Genomic DNA, 22,295 nt, shown 5'->3' with positions numbered 1-22,295 from the left:
TTCGGATAAAACTAGATGCATTTTAATCATCATAAGTTTTTCTTTGTTTTCTGTGTTGATTTCTTTGTGACTGATTTTTCCTTTCGATGAACTTGCTTTACATTTAATGTAGCAGTTTTTGAAATGGTTTCAGTCCTTGTGTCAGTTTTTGAATTCTTCTCCTTCACTTTGTTTGGTTCTGTAACATGACCACCATCAGCAGTTTCCTTTACAGGCTTTTCATTACTTTTCCTTCTTGTTTTGATTTTCACCTTTTTTTCATTTTCATTGACAACACTGCGGTCTTCATCCCTTCTCTGCTTGATCATTTTGATAAATTTCCTAGAGCAAAGAAAACAGACGACTTTTAAAAGCAGGTACCGTACATATATTCAAAGATCTGATCAGGCGCAATCTGAATTCTTGAAATTATGACGTTTGTATTCTTTAGTATGTTTAGTAGAGGATTTTTAAGATATTCTACTAGCCCCATGTAGTTTTACATAGACTTGACCAAGACTAGTGTATATGCAAATTACATGTCCATATATGGTGATATGCAATGAGAATGCTATTCTGTGTGAGCTCCAAACACTTGTCAGTCATACACATTTCTGACAAAAGTCATCACAGAATGTTCAAATTAATTATGGAAACAGAAATAAGTGAGATTATTGCATTATTAAAAATTCGAAAAACGTGCAAATACGCAATGACGCAGGAAAAATCAATTTCAATGACTCGCTGATCTACTAATTCTAGAAATGTACGTTAGTCTTGCTTTGTGTTGATGTGTTGTTTATCGATAACCTCATTATTTTAGAGCAGTGTCCTCAGTGCTGAAAACTGAGTGAAGTGTAAAGCAGCCATTATAGACCTACAGCTTTTTTAGTCAGTGTTTAAGAAACTTTGACCCTGCATTCAAAATGAGATGGAATGTAAATAATCTTCAAATAAATTATGATTTGACGATGAATCTGATTAATAATGCAAGACTGGGATATTCAATTTATTATGCTGATATAGTAATTTTCCTCGTATTTGGAAAATAACAAAAATTCAACAAATAAATCTGAACCATGATTCTTTATCATGTAAGTCACATGTACAATGTACTTGACTGCTAAAAACAAATACTGTAGAATACTTTATTTCCACTTGGAATTTATTTTCACTGAAGTGATGCATTAGTGAAAATAAAATCCAGCCAATATACTTTTTTTCCTATGTCTCACATTCAACTCATCAAAAATCAGTGAAAATAAATTCCATACAAAACACCCAAAAAGTTTTTTCAGCAAAAATTCATTCCAGCTAAAATAAAGTATTTCACAGTATCATACTTTTTCCTTTTTGTCCTTTGCAGTATATCTGTGGGTAATGTTCTGATGGTCTCTCTCTTCACTTCATGTTTTGCCAGCTGCTTCCTTGTTTTCCTGTGAGTTAAAAACATGTATGCGTAGGTGAATTGATCATTGTCTTATAGTAGATGCAGCTGCAGAGGTTTTTTTGTTAATGCTATGTAAAAACGAGTGAGGTCTCACATTTTCTGTTGCTGGCTACTTTTCTAAATCGCAAAAATTTAAACATTCTGCCCACTTGCCAGATTTGTTTTCAGTCATTATAAAAATTCACACAAACCTTTTTTCGCTTTAATTTCTCATACATATGTGGTAGATATCCTGTAGTGACCAGGGATGGACACAGATGTTTCAAAGACAGGCACATGGTCAAATGTCATGATAACCAAAGTGATTGACTCCTTATAATTAACGACTACAGTGAAATTTTCACTCTTTTGGAATTTGTAGATATTCCCCAACAAAAACTGTTCACATAAAATTGACATGTACAGTCATGATGACAATCATTTTCATTCAAAGAATAAATGATACCGTCTACAACTAGATATTTAAATCCAATATTGAAAGTTTAAATGAAACATACTCTAAATTAGATCAATAAATTTCCTGAAATTCATTCAATTTTCAATTTTTTAAAAACAAATTTTTAAATTTTCTTACTTGCTAGGTTTGGGTAATTCTAGCATGTAGTCTGGTACAGGACATCCAGCTTCTCTCATGACATTTGCAATACTGAGGAAACAATATACAAACAAATAAATCAAACTCATGACATTTGCAATACTGAGGAAACAATATACAAACAAATAAATCAAACTCATGACATTTGCAATACTGAGGAAACAATATACAAACAAATAAATCAAACTCATGACATTAGCAATACTGATGAGGAAACAATATACAAACAAATAAATCAAACTCATGACATTAGCAATACTGATGAGGAAACAATATACAAACAAATAGATCAAACCAATAACATTAGCAATTACTATTACAAACAATAAACAGACAAAGTTCAATAACCTCATTCTATCAGATCAGTATTTAGAAAAAATGTTATATGAGCTGGGAAAACTAAATAACATGTTTGGAAATACTACTCCACTCTAAAAACAATCATACATTACAAACATTATGTCCATCGCAGACAAATTTACAAACTTCTTTACGTGTACTATTTTGGTGCAGTTCAAAACATGCTTCATCCGAGTGGCCCAGAATGAAAACATAAATAAAACAAAATCAAGTAAAATAGTCCACTGAGAACCTTTTGACAGTGAGAAAAGCATCAAATAGAGTTCTATATTCTCCCCTCATTTTGTTCACTATTCCATTACGGTACCTTGGTTACAGAGATCAGTGGAATAGTACTGTAAAATACTTTATTTTCGCTTGGAATTAATTTTCGAGGAAGGATTGATTCAGTGGAAACAAAATTTTTTCTATATTTTACATTCAATTCATCAGAAATCGGTGAAAATAAATTCCATACAGAACACCCAAAAATTAATTCCAGCTAAAATAAAGTACTTTACAGAAGACAATGATTAAGAGTGAATAGAGCACAATTTGATTGGTCGAAACAAGTCACATGGCTCTCTCAGTGTTTATTTGTACTGCCAACATACATTTTACATACCGGGTACTGTTAAATGTTAATTGCACATATTTGTACTAGATAATCAATTTTTTCACTCTACCACATTCACAACAAACTCTCAGTATCAGTTTTAAAACCCACCTCCTGAGGTTTGTCACATCATCGTGTGTAAAGAATGTCACAGCTCTCCCAGCTCTGCCCGCTCTACCAGTACGTCCAATTCGATGAATGTAGCTCACAGCTGATGACGGAAAGTCATAGTTGACGACTAAGTTGACTCCTTTGAAGTCAATACCGCGGCCCATCAACTCTGTACATATCAGTATCCATATCTTGCCAGCACGGAAACTCCTCACAACGTTGTCTCTCTATAGAAATAAGAAGGCGCGATAAGGCAGAGTTGACATTTCACTCTATAATCATAATATGTATCAAAGTGCACAGTCAAAAGTAATCCTCTAACATGGCATGCTTGTATCTCAAATGTTTTCATTTAACATAAAAGCAGAATAAACACGCCTTGTTTTATGCATAGAATTTTAGTAACAACTAACCAGTTTTGAAATGGCGTACTGATAAATTTAGATAGAGTGCAAGGTTAACTTTTCCAATATTGCAATTTTCCAATATTGCTAGTACTTCAACTGTGTGATGATACTGTTTACAATATGATTGTAGAAACTGGGAGAACTTTCTTTTTAAATAGCAAAATAGCCAAACAAATTTGTCACATACATGTTTCTTTTTTTTATCTGCATTTCTACATTTTTGTAAAAAAAGTGTTGAATGATTTGAATGTAAAGAAAAACAACCTATAACTAAATGAGTTATGATGGCGAACAGTTAAAATTAAAAAATGTGTTATAACACACAAAGTACAGATGACACTGACCTGTGTTTGTGTTCTATCGGCGTGAATGACGTCTACGTTAATACCATCATAGATGAGTTCAAGAAATAACTCTTTAGCTCTTTCCTTAGACTGTACAAATACCAACATTGGAGGCTGAACACCCTGTATAGAAAGCAAAGTTTTAGTCAATAAGCTTAAACTTCAAGCCTTTTTCTACGTCAAATATACTACAGAAATGCTTCGCACACGAGAGTCACAAACTAAAAGTCAATCTCTGTGTATATGATTCAAAATTATGTTGAAATTTAAGAAAAATTTTTAAAATGTGTAAAAATTTATACTGAATTTTTTGTAGGAAAAATTGTTAAAAGTGTGCAGTCTGTAACATAGCATTTTATACAGGATTTGATCAAACATTTGGAAAATAAACTTTTCCAAACTTTACCTTCCTAATAATGTCCCTGATTGCTAGTAGTTTACCATATTCTTGGCCGACAAACAAAAGCTCCTGTTCAATAGTGTCAACTGCTGCATTCCTGGAAAAAAACAAAAAATTAGTCTCACATGAGGGAGTAATGTTTTGCACAGAAAAGATAAGAAGAAAACAAATGCTTTGATCTTTTTTAAAACAATTTCTATGAAAGAAATTACTAGTTTAGCAGTATAAAAGAAAGCAGGTGTGAAACTTGGAAATTTAGGTGTGCACTATGTTGTGCTGATAATAGATCATCCTTACGACAACAAGAAATTTTCTGCCGACTTGAAAACTAGTAACCTAAATATGTAACACTTTTTATTAGATATTAATCCTTTCAGCGCCACCATTTTTCCCGCCAAGCAATTTGCTTGTTTTTATGTATTTTTTGTTAATTTTGGACCAAATATATACATTGAAATAATATCATATTGGATACAGATCATGATCAAAATTTTGAAGAAAATATTTTAAAAAATGTTTTATTTTGTGGAAGTTGACAAAAATTAACTTTGGCAGTCAAAGGATTGACACTATAAAGCTGCTAATTTAGGTTGACTATTTTCCAATACAATGATGTGAGAAACATTCAAAAAATGTTCCAAACAAGCATTTGAGGTATTGCAATATAATGAGCACCCCTCCCCTTCCCCCTTCAACCAAAAAAATGCAACTTTTTGAGCCGCTATGATAATTTGAGCATGGATTCCTCACCTTTGACCAATAGTGACAGACGCAACATTATCTAAATTCAGTTTGCACCACTGTTCGACATCGTAAGCAAACGTTGCACTGAACATGGCACGACGTACTTGCATGGAGTCACACGCTTTGTAGATCAATGCTAGCTGCTCGCGAAATCCTTGTTTTCCTTCTTCAAATAGCTTATCAGATTCATCCACAATTAGCCATTCAACGCTGCACGAAGAACAGATAAAGACAAGTCAACAATCAAAGGTAGATAAAAGATTAGGGCACACAACTATGGTGACATGCACAAAAGATCCTACTTATCAAAAGTCATTGTGAGAAAATTAGTTAATCAAGAAATATAAGGGTATGCAACACAGAAATCCATGTGTGATGGAGAACTTCATGTGAAATTTCATGCGAGGTCTATGCGTGTGTCAATCAACATTATTTTTGACAATGAACTCATTGAACACAATGGACGCTTGGAAAGGTTTAATTGTGTGAATAGAAATGAATGTGGTTATACCAAATTGCACATGCACATTATATGAATACATATGCAAGACTGTTAAAAAGACAACAGAAAACACTAACAAGCTTTATCAATGTCTGGCTCATTTACGATGATATTTTCCGAAATGTGTGTTTGTCTTGCAAAATGGATGTTCATCGCATGTGTCATATATCCTTCATGTAATTCTTGACATAACACATAATGTAAACATTGGATGTATGTTTGGGAAACATAGGTTACTTACTTTGTAAGGTTCAAAGCTGGAGGGTGTTGATTCAACATATAGACCAGTCTGTTTGGTGTGGTCACTAAGATATCTAGCAAAGAATGAAAAAAATAGAATGTTTACATATAAGATGAATTTTTTTTATAGGAAATCAAACGTATGCCTTATTAAACAAGCCATGCCTGTTAGTCCCTGTTAGTTATCAAATCTAAGTTATATAATTTTGTTTATAGTAATATAGTACAAGTACTTGTCCATATTGAGAGAAATTGCTCTGGAACAACATTAATTAGAACAAAATGACCTCCGGTCGACCATTTTGAATCAGATCGATTTTGAATACATCTGTATATCTATATCTTATTCTATGATGTATAATATATAAAATTTGAACATCAGTCAAGCATGTCAGAGATATGGCTCTATAAACACATTCATTAAAACAAAATGGCCACCAGTCAGCCATTTTGAGTCCAATCTGAAAAACAAAATGACAAGCATCTGGGACCAATAATGTCTAATGTGTGTACAAGTGTGTACCAAGTTTGAACAAAATCTATTAATAAACAACCAAGATCTGGTTCCGAAATGACAGAAATACTTGAGTGTTGATGATTTTTTAGCACAAAAATGGCCACCATTCAGCCATTTTTAATTGGATCGCCAAACCAATATGTCTGTATATCTATGAGATGACAAATAATGAATATTAAATATTTGAACATAATCAATAAAAGCATGTCAGAGATATGGCACTAGAACCACATTCATTAAAATAAAATGGCCACCAGTCGGTCATTTTGAATGTCCAATGTATGTACCAAGTAAATGCTTGATTATAATGATTTTTCAGTACAAAAATGGCTACCATTCAACCTTCTTGAATCTTGATCAGAAACAAACTGATGTGCATATGTATAATATTATGTATGATGTATGTGTGAAGTTTGAATGTAATCAGTCAGGATGCACCTACACATGCACATTTAATAAGTTCTCGTTTTCAGACTATGTCCGAACAGGAACTAAAAATTAAGGCAACAAAACTTTGGGTTAAGATTTTGAATGATACAATTTTCTCATCAAAATTTTGGCACAACATTTTCCACATTTTTATAGACTGCTTTGCCATGTCCAAAATGATTGAAAAAAATTTTATTTTGCAAAACTAAATTGTTTTTCCTTTGAAGAAGAGCTCAAAATAACTTTGTTTACATTTGTTAATTCCTATAGTTTCTGTAACATGTCTCGTTATTTAATATGTATCAAAGACAAACCTCACACTCACCAAATTTTTGTGAAGATTGGGGTCCAAATTTCTTGGCCGCCTGAGAAGTCTTGTCGATGATATGAATCCTGAAACTTCTGCCCTCTGCAAGACGACAAAACTCTCGGTATGTTTGCTGGGCTAATTCTCTAGTTGGTGACACAACCACTGCACGGAATCCTTGCTTTCTTGGCTCCTGAAAAATATGTAATATTTAGTGTTAAATGTAAGACTTTTAAACTTAAAACATCAACTTGCACAATGACATCACCAAATTGCACAATGACATCACCAAATTGCACAATGACATCACCAAATTGCACAATAACATCACCAACTTTCTCAATAACATCAGAAAACAGATACATATAAATAAATTATGAGGGCTTGCAACTAGTGATTAGAATTAATTTCATTTGTAGCTGTTGTAAAGATTAAGATCCAATTAAGTCGAGCGCAATAATCCAAACCAATATGAACCCAAAGAATCAAAGACTTATTTTTTAGAATAAATATTATCCATATTTTTTTTACTAATAAAATGTGGGACCGTATATTAACTGTGGGATCAAAGGTGCACTATTAATTCTATGATAAACATAATTATGTTGTGATATTTCATTAACATCAAACAATTTGTCCAGGCAAGCATTGGTTTTAAAAGCTAGATAATAGTAGTAGTTCCTTGGTCTCCATAGACAGGGACTACAACTAGTTATTTAAACTGCAAGCACACATACCAGTACTAGTATGTTTCACAACTAGTTATAAAATCTCACCTTTGTGGCCAATCAGATTTGCACCAATATATAAAGACACAACATTTATCTAATTAGGACATGCACATACAATGCAGTTTCCACTTTTCATTTACTGCTTTCACAAACAACATATTGTCAAACATTTTTCCCGAAATCAGACTGCTCACTAATATATACCTACCTTCAGATGGTGTAATACTGGAATAATAAATGCAGCTGTCTTTCCAGACCCTGTTGGTGCACACACCAAAACTTCCCGTCTCTACAAGAAAAAGTAGAGTCTCGGCATTGTTGCTATAGCAGATGTGACTTGTGTGTGAATCCCTAAGATTGCACCATGGAATTATGGGACACCACGTATTATTATTACTAGTGTTATCAATCTGTCATTCGTTTTCCATTTAATCAGTTAATTAACACATTTTCTGCTGCGGGGTTTTCTTTCCATTTATTTTGGCTATCGGGTGAATTGATATGTATAAGTTAAAGATGAATTGCCTCTTTCACCAATAGATTCTGTAGACGTGATTTCCAGTCTGTGTTCACCGTATATAATCCAGTTATTGTTTCCTGCCCTCAATGATATTTGTTAGAAATGATGCAGCAGGACACAGAGTGGTAAAACTTTGTACTGTGAAATGGCAATTAACGGCATTGTTATCTGTACAAGTATTCTGACAGTCAATCATACACATGGAATGCGCTGGCTAGTTATTCAAAATAAATAAAATAAATTACTTTCAGTATAGTTAATTATCTGAATAAAATCACTCAGCGTGTAATCATTGGTTTGAGAGTCACAAAATTACATCATATTAAGTATGTAGAGTTAAGCATGAACACAAATAGTTTCGAATAACTTTAATAAGTTTTAAAATTGCACACAAATAATTACATTATACTTTAAGAACCTGACTGTAAATAATACTACAATTCCTGGTGATAAGAATGAAATACCTATAAAAATTATTTATTTCCACACCTTTAAATGATTGACAGATGCAAGACTATGACTATGTTTCTCCAGTCTCTTGCTTCTGAAGTTCAACAATTCAGCTTCTTTTTAACTTTGAGTTCTACAGCAAACAGGAAGTGATTGAAGGCACTAGACTTGAATGTGTTTCTTAGCATGGTTACTAAAACTACTTTTACTACTTTTTTAGTACGGTAACCGTGTTCTTAGCAAAAGAGTTGATCTCATCTATGGAATACTTACATGAAGCATCAATGGGAGTGTCTGCATTTGTATAGGTGTGGGAGACTGGTATCCAACGTCTTCAACATTTTTCAAGATTGTAGAATTAATTTTATATTCTTGTTTCAGTTGCTGGAATGAGTCGATGGGATCCGGGATGTCGGTTCCAGAAATATGGATTTTGTGTTTTTTCCGGAATGCATTTACCTAGAATTAATAAGTATATTTGGTTAATGAAAAAAGCATCTGGAAATCTAATCAAATACCGGGGTAATCAAATAAATTCCACTCAGAATGCAAGAAAAGAATATTTAATAACAACACATGGACTGCAATAGCATACCAAAACACATGGGTTTTGTTCATGCCACTTCAGTGACCTTTGACCAACCTTTTCTCGTCTGATTTGTTCAATTTTTTTAGGATTCATTTTCTTTTCTTCCTTGTTCTCCGGTTTCCATGACGACAACAACTGAACATCATCAAGATTAGCTGCACTGAAATTCTCTGTATTCTCAGCACCAGAATGGCTTTCTGTTATTGTTTTCTTCTTTTTCTTTTTTCTCTCAACATGTGCTTCTTCAATTATTTTCCTCTTTGGCCTTTCAGGGCTGTTCTCTGCAGCTAATTCACTATTCACATCACCATGCTTTATGGCTGATGTGCCAAAAAAATCTAGAGCCTTCAGCAAATCAGTTTTGAATTTCTTATCTTCTGCAGGTTTGACAAGCTGTAAAAAAAAAACAATATCTCTCACATTATGTACATTGTAGTATTTGTACACAGCTATAAACACATTGTGAAAGCCAAGTGAAACATGTTTCTTAACTTTCTAGATACTACTTCGTTTACTGTGCATTAAATTAATTTGTGATTTGACACTGGTCCACTAATTTAACCTGAGGAGAATTGTGAAATCTTTAAGATGATAATCTGATCGGCTAGTTATTTTTCATAACAAATTCCATTGTTAATTCTATTATAAGTACTGTAAAATCTGTATTAGAAGCTGCATCCCTAATAGAAGCGGCAAGCCGCACCCATTCTTTTTGAACAATTGAGAACCAAAAACACATCATTTCTCATATGTGTAGATGCTCTAATAGAAACTGCATCCCCTTTTTGCATTGAACCATTTTAATAGAAGCCGCGGCTTTTAATACAGATTTTACAGTACATCACAACAGCAATTGCTTGGCATTCAAAGGACACTAACAATAAAAGATGACTGCATACAGTGTGTTTATGTTTGATCTTTTGCACATAACTTGATTAAGTTCTTTGCTTGGGAAATCCACTCTTACAGTTGGGAATCCATATATCGTTATCTCTTGTGACACCAGAGTGTCATCCTCATTTTCATTGTGACCTCTAAGTTGATATGAAGTGCCAGTGACTCACAAAAATTTGCTATGACGCAACTAGTTGTGATGATTTACTGGCGTGTTACTAACGCAACAGAGAAACATATATTGAATCCCTACAAATTCTGTAGGATACACTACTATCAAAGACAAAATTCTAACAATCCTAATTTTAGCTTCATGTTATTTTAAATTTTATTACAATATTGCTATATTCAAGTGATATTCACCACGACCACCCCATTTTTGTGTGGTCATCTTAATATAGTAATTCCAAGGATCAGCACCTTTTTGGTGGTATGTAAAGGTGGTCATCAACAAGGTTGTGCTTGTCAACCGTCACCATTATATCAATATTATAACATTTTTACCATAGGTTCCTATGACATAGATATCATAAGCTATATATCAAATTGTAGGCTGGGGATATCAGCTGAAAAAATCATATATCGAGAACGATGGGATACTTTTTTGTTGTCCTGAATTATGTTTAAAATCTGAGTTTTAAAAAAATGTCAAAAATGTAATAATGCGTTCTATGGAATTGTTCTAAAAATAGCCACTTTTGAACAAATATTAGAACAAATTTCTCCAAATACTTCACTATAACACACAAACGGGAAAACAGCTCCATGATTTTTCACAATAAACCGATTTATGACCAACTTTCTTAAAAATTATGAGCAAAATTTCTACATGTACCTTGAAATTAGCCCTGCGTATAGCGCTGTGTTGATCGGGCGATTTGCATCGTATTATGATACTAAGCCCACGCACGACACAGTCTATGTACGCAGGGCTACCGTACCGTACATGTGCATGTGGTCCCGGTATGTGAAGTGGTCGCTAAAAACTGTTACAATATTGTGACTCTTACAATCCCAAGTTAAATGTTAGTGACCTATAGTTCGGAATGTTTAACTTCTTACCTGAAACCTCTCTGCGTCTTTCTGGAAACGTCTAAGATCAAATTTAGCTCCGGATCCAAGCTTTCGAAATAAGTCCATGGAGGTCGCCATTTTGTAAATACAAATTTTGACTTGTGATGGCGCTATATACTCACAAATGTGACCTGTGACCTAACACCTGAGGGTCACGATGGGGTAATGTCTGTGTGTTTACAGAAACCATTGTTTTTAGAATGTCGACGAGACGAGCCTTGCATTTTGTCTTTAAAGTCGGTGACCGGCGAAAAACAGCGAGATTTTACCGAGAAGTTCTGGGGATGAAGGTATAAAGTACTTGTTAATCCTTTTTTTTTTTAAATGGTATCCATGTAAATACTAATACAGTGTGCGCCAGAAACCTGTTGTTCATAATGAACGCATTTACAAGTATCTGTAAATACCGGTCTTCAGCTTTCATTCATGTTTATATATGAAATCGTGATTGGCTCAAAAGCTCAGCATATTTTTTTACACCTAATCTGTGTGCATGATTTATATATGAATGCAAGTTCATTTGCTGATTGAAGGGCGGTAGTTGTTGCACCACGCATGCGCGAGATATATGGGTCTCGTATGTATAAGATTCCGACTTTGACTCTTGCGCAGACCAAACAGTACAAACTGAGACATTACCATGCTTTAATTACTTATTATGTCAGGTGATCGAAGTAGTCATCGACGGTTGCACGTCGCACCCAGGTCAAACCTTATATACTTATGTTTTTCATTATTAGAAGAGCGCACTGGATTGTGGGAGAATCAATGTTTATCAACACAAATGTCGCACATGTTTGGTGCAACGAACACTGCATTTTAATTGGCATTGAACTAACTCATTCATATATTTTTAAAAAAATAACCATAATATAATGTAACCACACTATTGCTGGGTTGGTCGGTTGGAATTACAACAGCCATTTTAGATTCATAAACTCTGTATAACGTACGTCCACACCTTTTAGTCAGGCACTGTCTGATACATTTATCTTTGTTTTAACAAATGAGGAAACACATACCGTATTTATCCGGGTAAGAGCCCAGGGTCCTGAACATGGAAAATTGACAAAAAATAGGGGTGGGCCTATGCCCGGGCATCCCCTGTTCAGTGACATGGCGTATAATTATGGTAATTATATGCAAATTATTGGTAAACTATCTTTGATGTATCTTTTCTAGCTGTCAGGAACCCATGCAAGTATTAACATATAACATACTACCACTTATTTGGAACTATACAAGGGTCATTTATATGGACTGAAAAATATTTTTAAAAATTGGCGAATAAATGAAGTTCATTCCCCTTTTCACTGATTCTTCATAATTGTATGCAGAACTGTATTTTGTAACACACTCTTACTGTGCCCAGAATATGTGATATTTGATGTTTTCATTGATGTTCTTATTATTATATAGCATTCCCTGTATACTGCTTCTTGTTTGTTTCAACCACTAAACAAACCTATTTTTATAGCCGTAATGGATACCTGACTTTAGGCCTCCACAGTTGCTACTAAGGTTACTGTGACATTGGTTGGCTGAGAAATTCAGCATAAATTCAGTTTAAACTGCATGATGGCCAAACACAAGAAAAACAAAATCTGAGTATGAATCTCACAGTTGCCTTCTGTTACATCATTAACCACAGCTTCATACTCTGCTCCAGGGCATCACTGTGCAATTAAATCACTACAGGCGACCTCGACATTGATTGGCTGATTAAGTTCAGCACATATGGTGCTAATCTGAATATGCTAGTGTGAGTTTTTTCAACTACCTAATAATTACCACATCAATGAAAGTGACCAGTTTGGAAAAATGATTATTTGTGTTTTCAGGTATTAAGGCATGAAGAGTTTGAAGAAGGATGCAAAGCCACTTGCAATGGGTGAGTGTTTGAGTACAAACGGGAGAAAATTCACTTGTATCTGAGCAGAATTTGTCACTATGTGAAATAATCCGTACATAATGTAAACAGCTTATATTTCATTCAGGAAATCTAGCTCTAGTTTTAAAATTTAGCAGTTTATCATATAGTATTTGTATCTGTTCATAGACCGTATGATGGGAAATGGAGTAAAACCATGGTGGGATACGGTGCAGAAGATAAACATTTTGTTGTTGAACTGACGTATAACTATGGAGTTGGACAGTATAAACTAGGAAATGATTTTATGGTGAGTGAGCTTCACTGTGCCTTGTGACTCCTTCTCGATGACTCCTGTCGGTTGAATCTGACTCTGTCTCTGGCCTAGAAAACATAATCCAATAATTATTGTAAAAGTGCATTCATCAAGTTGTTTTTATTCAAAATCAGAGAATAAACCAACATGCTGGTATTGTAGGCACATGCACAATTGTAAACTTCTAGATAAGGAGTAACTCCTAGACAAGACATAGAAAACAATGAACATTTACATGGCAAGTTTGTGAATTAGTTTCTAAACACACATCAACAAATTTTGTTTCAGTTTTAAAGAGTCAATCAATTAGTCCTCTCGAAAACTGGTTTTGCTAAACTTTTTTACAGCACACAAATTGTGTAGGTTTCATCACATCATCAACAAAGGGCACAGTGCTGTAGTGAAATAGGGGAAAAAAAGTTCACCCCACACTGACTAGAAACACATTTTTTGTTGTTCGCCTAATCAAAGTGACCACCCACATTTACCAGTGAGGTATTGAATATCTTAAAGATAGAATGTATTAATGTAAATATATAAACAAATGTCTCTTGACAAATTTTTCTTTCATTTTTTTTTATTTTAACAAAACATTTTACAAAAGCGATGAGGAATTCTGTTTGGTTGACATGTTTAATAGTTAGAAACCTAAAAAACAAATTTCTTGTCATAAGTAGTTACATCATTAAGCATAGCTTAACCGTGTTTGAAATTCTCAGAAATAATTTGCTGGAAACAGGGGCTACCAACTTTTGAAAGTTAGTGGCCCTGGCGAAAAGTTGGTGGACCAACTTACCAGTACTTTCAAAAATAGTAAAAGTACAATATATGTACTTAAACTTAAGTAACAGTGTCAATATTACACACACTGTTTACTTGACTGTAAAACAAATACACTTAAATGCTGACTTTTTTATTACTACGGTAATACTTTTACAATGATAGTTTTGATTGCGTTAATCATCGACATCTTTCACTATTTCATCCTCAATTTAAATACAGAGTTCGCTTCAGTTTTACTGAATAATTAATTAATTACTAGCGCTCATTAGTTATATCCTACTACTCAGAAAAGTTGGTGGACTGCTGGGGGACAACGTTACAAAACTTTGTGTCCCTGCAGTAAACTCGGTGGACTTGGGCAACCGGTAATTTCAAACACTGAGCATAATACCTTCTACTCCAGGGCATCACTGTGCAATCAAGTCAAGCAATACAGAATGCTAAGAGATTAAACTGGCCAATAGAGGATGCAGGAAGTGGAAAATTTGTTGTGGAAGCCCCTGGTGGTTACAAGTTTTACCTTTTAGATCAGGAACAGCCCGTTACAGGTATGAACATCTTGGTTTGTCATCTGAATATGTTTGTGTCAGAGATTGTCAGCTTTAGCAAAGCAGCCTAATTCAGACAATAAGCTAATAACATTTCCACCATCTAAGCCACAGTAGTATACACCTTCATACTGTGGCAAAAAGTATTTTTATGGTTTTGCATTTTGTGAAAAAAGAAAATTTAAAATAAGGGTAAGATATTTTTAGACTATTAATTTGGGATGTATTCATCCATCCATGTATGTGTGTATGCGTCAAGAGCCATTTCTCATATATGCTTTGAACAATCTCATTCATACATAACACAAAGACAATGTATGATGACTTTTATTTACATTGACGTTCATTACCGTTTCATATTGCTGTCTAACAGCCATTCAAAGTTGCTGAATTCTGTTACTTGAACGTGTCTGGAACTGTTTCTTGGAGATGAACAGGGTGATTTCATTCAAATTTTATATGGCATTATGCATATCGAGTTATAGGTGCATGTCATATTTTTTTGAGATTATATGAAAGTTGCATAACCTTATCTACATTTATTTTAAACTTATACTTTCAGATCCTGTAAAGAAAGTTGCACTGAGTTGTTCATCTTTAAGTACATCTGTTGGTAGGGTTTTTTTCATTATAGTCATAAAACAAATACTTGTAACAGTGGTTTATAGTTCGTGTAAATTGATATTTTTTTTTTTCATAAATGTACCATTGTATACCTTGCATGGAACCAATATTAATCGTAACACAACACAATGACTGTGGTGCTCCCACATAATAGATGCTACATAAAACTAATGATTGGTACACCTGAGTTCAAATCCTACCTGAGGCCGAACACCTAAAATGGGAGTGACCTCTACCCTGAGTGTTCCGCAGAAGGCTAAATCCAGTGGTTGAGATTCATTCACTAATGAATGTAACTTTGAGAAAACCTTTGTTAATGATAGCAGGTGCTAGTGTTAGACTGGCCCTGGTTGATGCTAAGATAGCGTATTAAATTGCCATTATGATAGGAATATGGTCACACGACCTTGTACATACAATAGAATGTGGGGTTTCCTGCAAAATTCATTATATGTCAGCAGTTGTACTTGCAATTAACTTATAAGAAAAAAGTGAAGAGACACAACAGTACATACCCTTCTATATCTCAATGCCTGGCAAGAAAAACAACACCACTCATCATATATTTTACTTCTCATAGGTCTGATAATGTTGCTATTGTACAATATTTTGCACATTTTTATGTATATAATTATTTGTTAATTTCGAAATATCATTTTCTATTACCAACAAAATATTGTGAAAAATATGGAAAAAGTTATTTATTAATTTTATTCAGTTATTTGGCTACAGATAGTAGTATCATGTTGTCAATGTACAAATTGTTATATACTGTAGAATACTTTATTTTCGCTTGGAATTTATTTTTGCTGAAGAGATGCTTCAGTGAAAATAAAATTCAGCGAATATACTTTTTTTCCTATGTCTCACATTCAACTTGTCAAAAATCAGTGAAAATAAATTCCATACAAAACACCCACAAATCTTTTTCAGCGAAAATTAATTCCAGCTAAAATATTTCACAGTATCTCACAATACTGATGACCACAATTGAATTTGCATTCTTAGTTTTATTCACTAAGACTAAATCAAAGAAAGTGTCTTGTTGTTTCTGTTTAGATTACTGGTCCCGGTTGTGTGGTATGAGTTTGTTTGAAAAGAATGACAAACAAGCAACGTTGGGATTTGGTGATGAGCAATGCAAACTGGAACTTCATGGTCTTGGTGGAGAGAAAGTTGACCATGCATCAGCATTTGGGAGAATTGCATTTTCCTGTCCCAGAACTGAGGTATTTTGTGTATTTGTGTTTAAAATTTGGACTGAATGTGATAATCACAAGTTATTACTAATTAATTGATTTCACATTTCTCTGTTGATTCATTAGATTTTAATATTTTAGAAAAATATATTTGTGAAGTGGTTACAGTTGTGGTAGAAATTGGTATTTGGTTTGTGGATATTGTTACGAACGGGAATCCCACCAACCTGGCCGCCAATATCTCGCACTCTAGGACGCAACGCTAAAGGTCAAACAAAGGCACACAACCAGAATATGTCAAATAATACTAATTTAATAATACAATAACCTTAAACCATTAACAGGAGTAATATAAATCACAAACTGGTCAGCAATATACATCACAATAATAATAATAATAATAATGATAATAGCCCAGCTCCGAATTGCCTACCCTACCTAGGTGCACAACTTGAGTGAGAGTACTGGTCCAAGATCAGCACGCTTTCTGGCGAAACACAGGTCTTTGAATAATGCTGTTTTTACAGCGTAAAACTACAGCAGGCTGTCTCGCATCTATCAGTCCCACATGACGAATTGGACAGGCATTATCTTGAGACATGTGCTGGCTGTCACATTGACACTGCACTGCACTGGAGCTGAACTGCACTGCACTGACCAGGAGCTGGGTGACAACTGACTAACTCGTGTTCACGTTCGTCTTGCACAAACACGAACAAAAGAATATTAATTAGCAATGACAATACATGCTGTCTATTCTAATCCGCAGCTGGGCAAGCCTCGCTAGCTAACTGGGCATTATCAAAATACATTTATATTACAGCAAAATATAGAATATCACAACAATATTTTTTTAAATATGGCAGGTGATATTTTTGGATATTGAAGTCACTGCTATCTGTCTGACTTTTTTTATGTTTTAGTGCTAATTGCAAATGCATGTGTGAATCAGTCTTCTAGAGGTACTAGTATATTACGCATGTTTAAATGCAGTTATACATTGTACAGTCGGCTCTGGGAATTGAACTCAAAAACTCCTTGATGCAAGGAAACATGCTAACCTAATGATTATTGTTCTGCTCCTGGTATAGTTTCTAGAGTATACCGGTACCGTAATGTACATCCATTTGATATCCCTTGTTTCTGCTATTACATGATTTATATTTTCAGTTTTGTTGAAATATTTATTCTATAATTGATTATTGATATTCATTCCAGCTTGCGTGTATAGAGACTTTGATGACTGAAAATGACCAGACGATTGTGACACCATTGGTCAGTTTAGATACACCGGGAAAAGCTACAGTTGAAGTGGTCATTCTAGCAGATCCAGTAAGTCCTCATCCTTCTAGCAACTGGGAGTTAAAATTTACTCTCTGTACGTAAACTTCTCTAAAAAGCCACAAAATCAAACCAGGCTGTGTTCCATATGCGTCCCATGTGATGTAGACATAATAAATATATTGTTTGTTTGTCTACATTGAATTTGAAGATGAACTTCATAGCCACTGAAATTGCCGGCTGAAATTCTCTATGGATAGCCGCCATGAACTTGTATATAAATATATTAGCAAGCGATATGTTAAAGCGCGGTGGTCGTCGCGCAGCATGTGTTCGAATTTCATGTAAATAAACAATGTATTTTGCATGCGTTGTATATGTCGCTATGAGTCCCATATCGAACAGGACGCGGCACGACGACTGTCGCCCTTTAATATCATTAGAAGTTCAACAAAACAGAAAAGTTTTGATTCAATAACTGACATATGATTAAATCTGTTCTCAAATGACATAAACTGTGTGTGCGTGCATGTGAATATCTTGACCTATATCTTAGACATGCGATGACCAATTACATTCAAAATTTACATATACATCATACATAATATTATACGTATGCACATCAATTTGTTTCACGGTCTGATTCAAGATGGCTGAATGGCTGCAACTTCATCATCAAAATCATCGAAATCAAGCATTTCGAGCATTCCGGAACTGGACCTCTGATGTTTACTGATGGATTTTGTTTAAACTTGTTACATACATTGGACATTATGGGACCTTGATGCACTGCATTTTGTTTTTTTCAGATCAGATTTAAAATGGCTGACTGGTGACCATTTTGTTTTAATGAATGCGGTTCTAGTGCCATATTTCTGACATGCTTTGACTGATTATGTTAAAGTTTTATATATTCATTATAGATTATGTCATAGACATACTGATGTATTAGTTTGACCATCAGATTCAAGAAGGCCAAATGGCGGATGTTTAAATTTTTAAGAAATCAAGCATTTTTGCATTCCATTCCACACTGCATGCTGTTCTTTTGCCATGTCTCTGTCATTCATTTGACAATTGCAATCACGTTTTACAGCGATATTGCACTTCATATTACACATTAATTATTATGCATTTGTTTCAAAAACTATAGACAATTTGTTTCAATTCGTTTTACTGGTTATTATTATCATTTTTTTAGGATTCACATGAAATATGTTTTGTGGGAGATGAGGCCTTCCGTGAATTATCCCAGGTTGATCCAAAAGGTGATCAACTACTAACTGAGGTAACCTTATTGTTGATTATTATGTAGTGAGAGAAACACTTGAGTCGCAGAACATTTTCATGTACCGTATTTACTCTATTAGGAGCATACCGGTATATAAATGACACAGGTGACCTATGGTGAAAATAAATTATATTAAATTATTTCATATACAATAAATTCAGATTTTGGTCAGTGTGCGCTTATAATAGAGCAAATACAGTACTGAAAAATACTTTATTTTCGTTTGGAATACATTTTCGCTGTTTTTGCTGAAGGAATGATTCAGTGAAAATAAAACCCAGCGAATATACCTTTTTAGTCCCCGTTCGAACGTAGTCCGAAAACGGGGACTTATGTTTTGCCCTGTGTGCGTCCGTGCGTCCGTCCGTGATCACCTGTATCTCGAACATGCATGGACCGATTAAAGAATTCAGTTCTGGATTCGTATCCGAGACATGTCTGGATTGATCAAGTTCAAACTTCACACACACATGGTACATTGTACATCATGTCACAAATAGATATGTGCATTTGTTTCATGATCCGCTTAACAATAGCTGAATGATGGCCATTTTAAGGCCGAAAATGCATCAAAATCACGTATTTTCACAATTCCGGAACCGGATCTCAGTCATGCATGGATGGATTTTGTTCAGATTTAGTACAATGTGTTGTACATATACAGGTGCATTTCAGTCATGATCTGCTTTGAATGTATATGTCACTCAAATATGAACGGAACGGGGACGTGTCATTGACAATGACTTGTTTCCTATATTTTAAATTCAACTTGTTAAATGTCAGTGAAAATAAATTCCATACAAAGCACAAAAAATGTCTTTTCAGCGAAAATTAATTCCAGCTAAAATAAAGTATTTTACAGTACTTTAATAGTATACACTATAGAGTATAAGTACATGAGGTGCTACAAGCAACAACACTTTCAGTAAGTGGTGTTTATTGACAACAATTCACCACTACCAGAAGGGCTCGTGATCATATTTGTATTTATCTTTTTTATTTCTTTCCAAAAAGTCCAACATTGGATCCAACAGTCTTCGGTGTTACAGAGTTTGGTTTTGTATGGGAACAGCCTCAATCAACATTTATACAGAGGCGTGAGAAAGATACAAAGACTTAAGTCCTCTTGCGAAAAGCATAGAGGGGAGTCCATAGGAAATAATTTCACTTTGTTTAATCTTGGATTTGTTGCAGGCGCTGGAAGCTGACAAGAGTGATGAGTGGTATGCAAAGCACAATAAACAAAAATCTTCTGCAGTGGCTGTATAGTCGCCAACTATATGTTGTTCAATTTCACAGAAACTTGTAACTTTCGTGGACTCAATGGACACTATGATTTGAGTAATCATCTGTCATCAATAAACCAATCAGTAATTTTAGCACAGATTGGTTGTTTGTTTTTGTCAATAGAAGTACATTTATACAGAGGCTTTTTATATATATATATCCAATAAATAAAAAAAAATAAAAAAATCCGTGAATTTTCATTACTCTGTGTTCTTTTTCATCCAAAGAGCTCTGCTCGCATCTATCTATTTTGACACTAGAGGGCGCCATGACATATACCGGTAAATACACAAACTTCTGAACTGTCGATGCCTTTGCAAAAAAGATCATGGAAATGTAGCCATACTGGAGAGCTATCTTGAAAAAAACATAAGTGCTTCTGGAGTGATGGTGTTCTGGTCAACCATAGAAGGTAATTTGCATGATAATACAATTTGTATATGTGTTTTCTTGTAATTATAAAAACAACAATAAAACAATATTTCTTGAACTTAAAGCATGGCATTTCAGTTTCTAAGTATGGATAAATTGTCTGGGGGATGCCTCGATAAATTGAAATGATATGATATGGGGTGTATGAATTTGCATGACATTCCTAAAAGAAAAAAATAATACTCTGTACGTGTATGATAAGGAGAGAAGAAGTCTGCACAGAAAGTAGACGATGTTTCCGAAGCTGTGCTTGAAAGCATGATTAATAATGAAAATCGTAATCAATTTTGTAAACTCTAGGAAGGTGCCTTATTTATGAAGTATATTTTAAGTCTGAGGTAGCAAACACCCTGACAATGACCTCTTGATTTTCATCATGCCAGTACGAAAATACTAATATCTGATTTGGTAACTATGGGTAACAGAATCCCCCTATTTTCGGCAATGTTTGAAGGACTGTATTTTCCATATGAATTTACCATGTATAAATTTTGTTTAATAAAAAACATACAAAAACCAAAAATAAAACTTTGTCAAAACGCAAGAAAATGTACCTGCCCATGAATCCCAAATAATAGTGTGAAACCAATACTATCCACATTGGTTTTGTAACTGCCGTTGGTGGCATACTTATAAACATGAAAGAAACATTCATAAATGTGCTTAAAAATCCTCTAAACAACAAAACGGTTGAAGAAAAACTAACATTCATTCTAGGAAATAAGGACAAGGAAATATTAATCGAGCTAAAAGCACTCTAACATCTGCCTCAGTTCAAAATAGTATCACATACATCAATACATTATGTATATATATTGTTATAAATCTCATTGTCGCATACGACTTGTTTACCACTTCCGTGTGACTGAGAATGTTCTAGAACCGTACTGTGTCTGGGTGGAATTTTTAGAAGCTGGTTGAATAGGTAATAGGACACTGTAGAAGGTAATGGAACATTCTAGAAATTTGTAGTAAATTCCAGACTCATTATGTATGCTGATGTAATGGTCTATTTATAGACAGTATGGGTATATATAGGGGAGTTGTTCAGCACTGAGATCAGATCGGAGATCTCGTTGAATTGTATTGGAGTTTAAGTATCTAGTTATTGGAGTAGTGGAGTTTCACCGCGTTATTGTACTTGATGTTTGCAGAGTATAATAATACCAGTACCAGTTGAAACCTCATCTGTTGGCTCCGTGTTCGTATTTTATCATCGCCGCCAGGAAAGTCTTTTTGTTACTGTTGCCATTTTGGTATTTGAACCATCACACCTGTACTATACAAATTACGGTAATATTACGTTGCGTGTGACATCTGGGGGCTCATCCGGGAACAGTGAAGACATATAGAAGACAACATGGCCAGCAAGATAAAAGATATGTCGAAACAAGAGATGATGGAATGGGCGGAATGACTGGAGAAG

General features: G+C 34.3%; 2 protein-coding genes across 2 annotated transcripts; one reads left to right on the top strand and one right to left on the bottom strand.

Moving 5' to 3' along the window:
* Positions 1 to 11,379, bottom strand: LOC100372046 (putative ATP-dependent RNA helicase DDX52). The gene is made up of 13 exons (XM_002740962.4): positions 11,227 to 11,379; positions 9,325 to 9,663; positions 8,955 to 9,140; positions 7,920 to 8,000; positions 6,999 to 7,173; positions 5,729 to 5,801; positions 4,992 to 5,195; positions 4,248 to 4,338; positions 3,842 to 3,964; positions 3,091 to 3,317; positions 2,004 to 2,075; positions 1,323 to 1,415; positions 1 to 321 (listed from the first exon to the last, which is right to left on the bottom strand). The coding sequence occupies exons 1-13, from the start codon at positions 11,314 to 11,316 to the stop codon at positions 30 to 32; spliced, it is 2,046 nt and encodes a 681-aa protein (XP_002741008.4). The 5' UTR covers positions 11,317 to 11,379; the 3' UTR covers positions 1 to 29.
* On the top strand, positions 11,367 to 20,933 carry LOC100371285 (glyoxalase domain-containing protein 4-like). Its single transcript, XM_002740958.4, has 9 exons — positions 11,367 to 11,528; positions 13,080 to 13,129; positions 13,298 to 13,418; positions 14,611 to 14,755; positions 15,318 to 15,368; positions 16,439 to 16,608; positions 17,797 to 17,910; positions 19,061 to 19,147; positions 20,345 to 20,933. Exons 1-9 carry the CDS (start codon positions 11,439 to 11,441, stop codon positions 20,417 to 20,419), a joined length of 903 nt encoding a protein of 300 aa, XP_002741004.1. The 5' UTR covers positions 11,367 to 11,438; the 3' UTR covers positions 20,420 to 20,933.
* The last annotated feature ends 1,362 nt before the right edge of the window (positions 20,934 to 22,295 follow it).

Source organism: Saccoglossus kowalevskii, chromosome 16, assembly GCF_978046115.1.
Source record: "Saccoglossus kowalevskii chromosome 16, keSacKowa6.1, whole genome shotgun sequence".
NCBI lineage: Eukaryota > Metazoa > Hemichordata > Enteropneusta > Harrimaniidae > Saccoglossus > Saccoglossus kowalevskii.
Note: the sequence above shows the minus strand (reverse complement) of the source record. Positions and strands in the feature narration are given on the sequence as shown.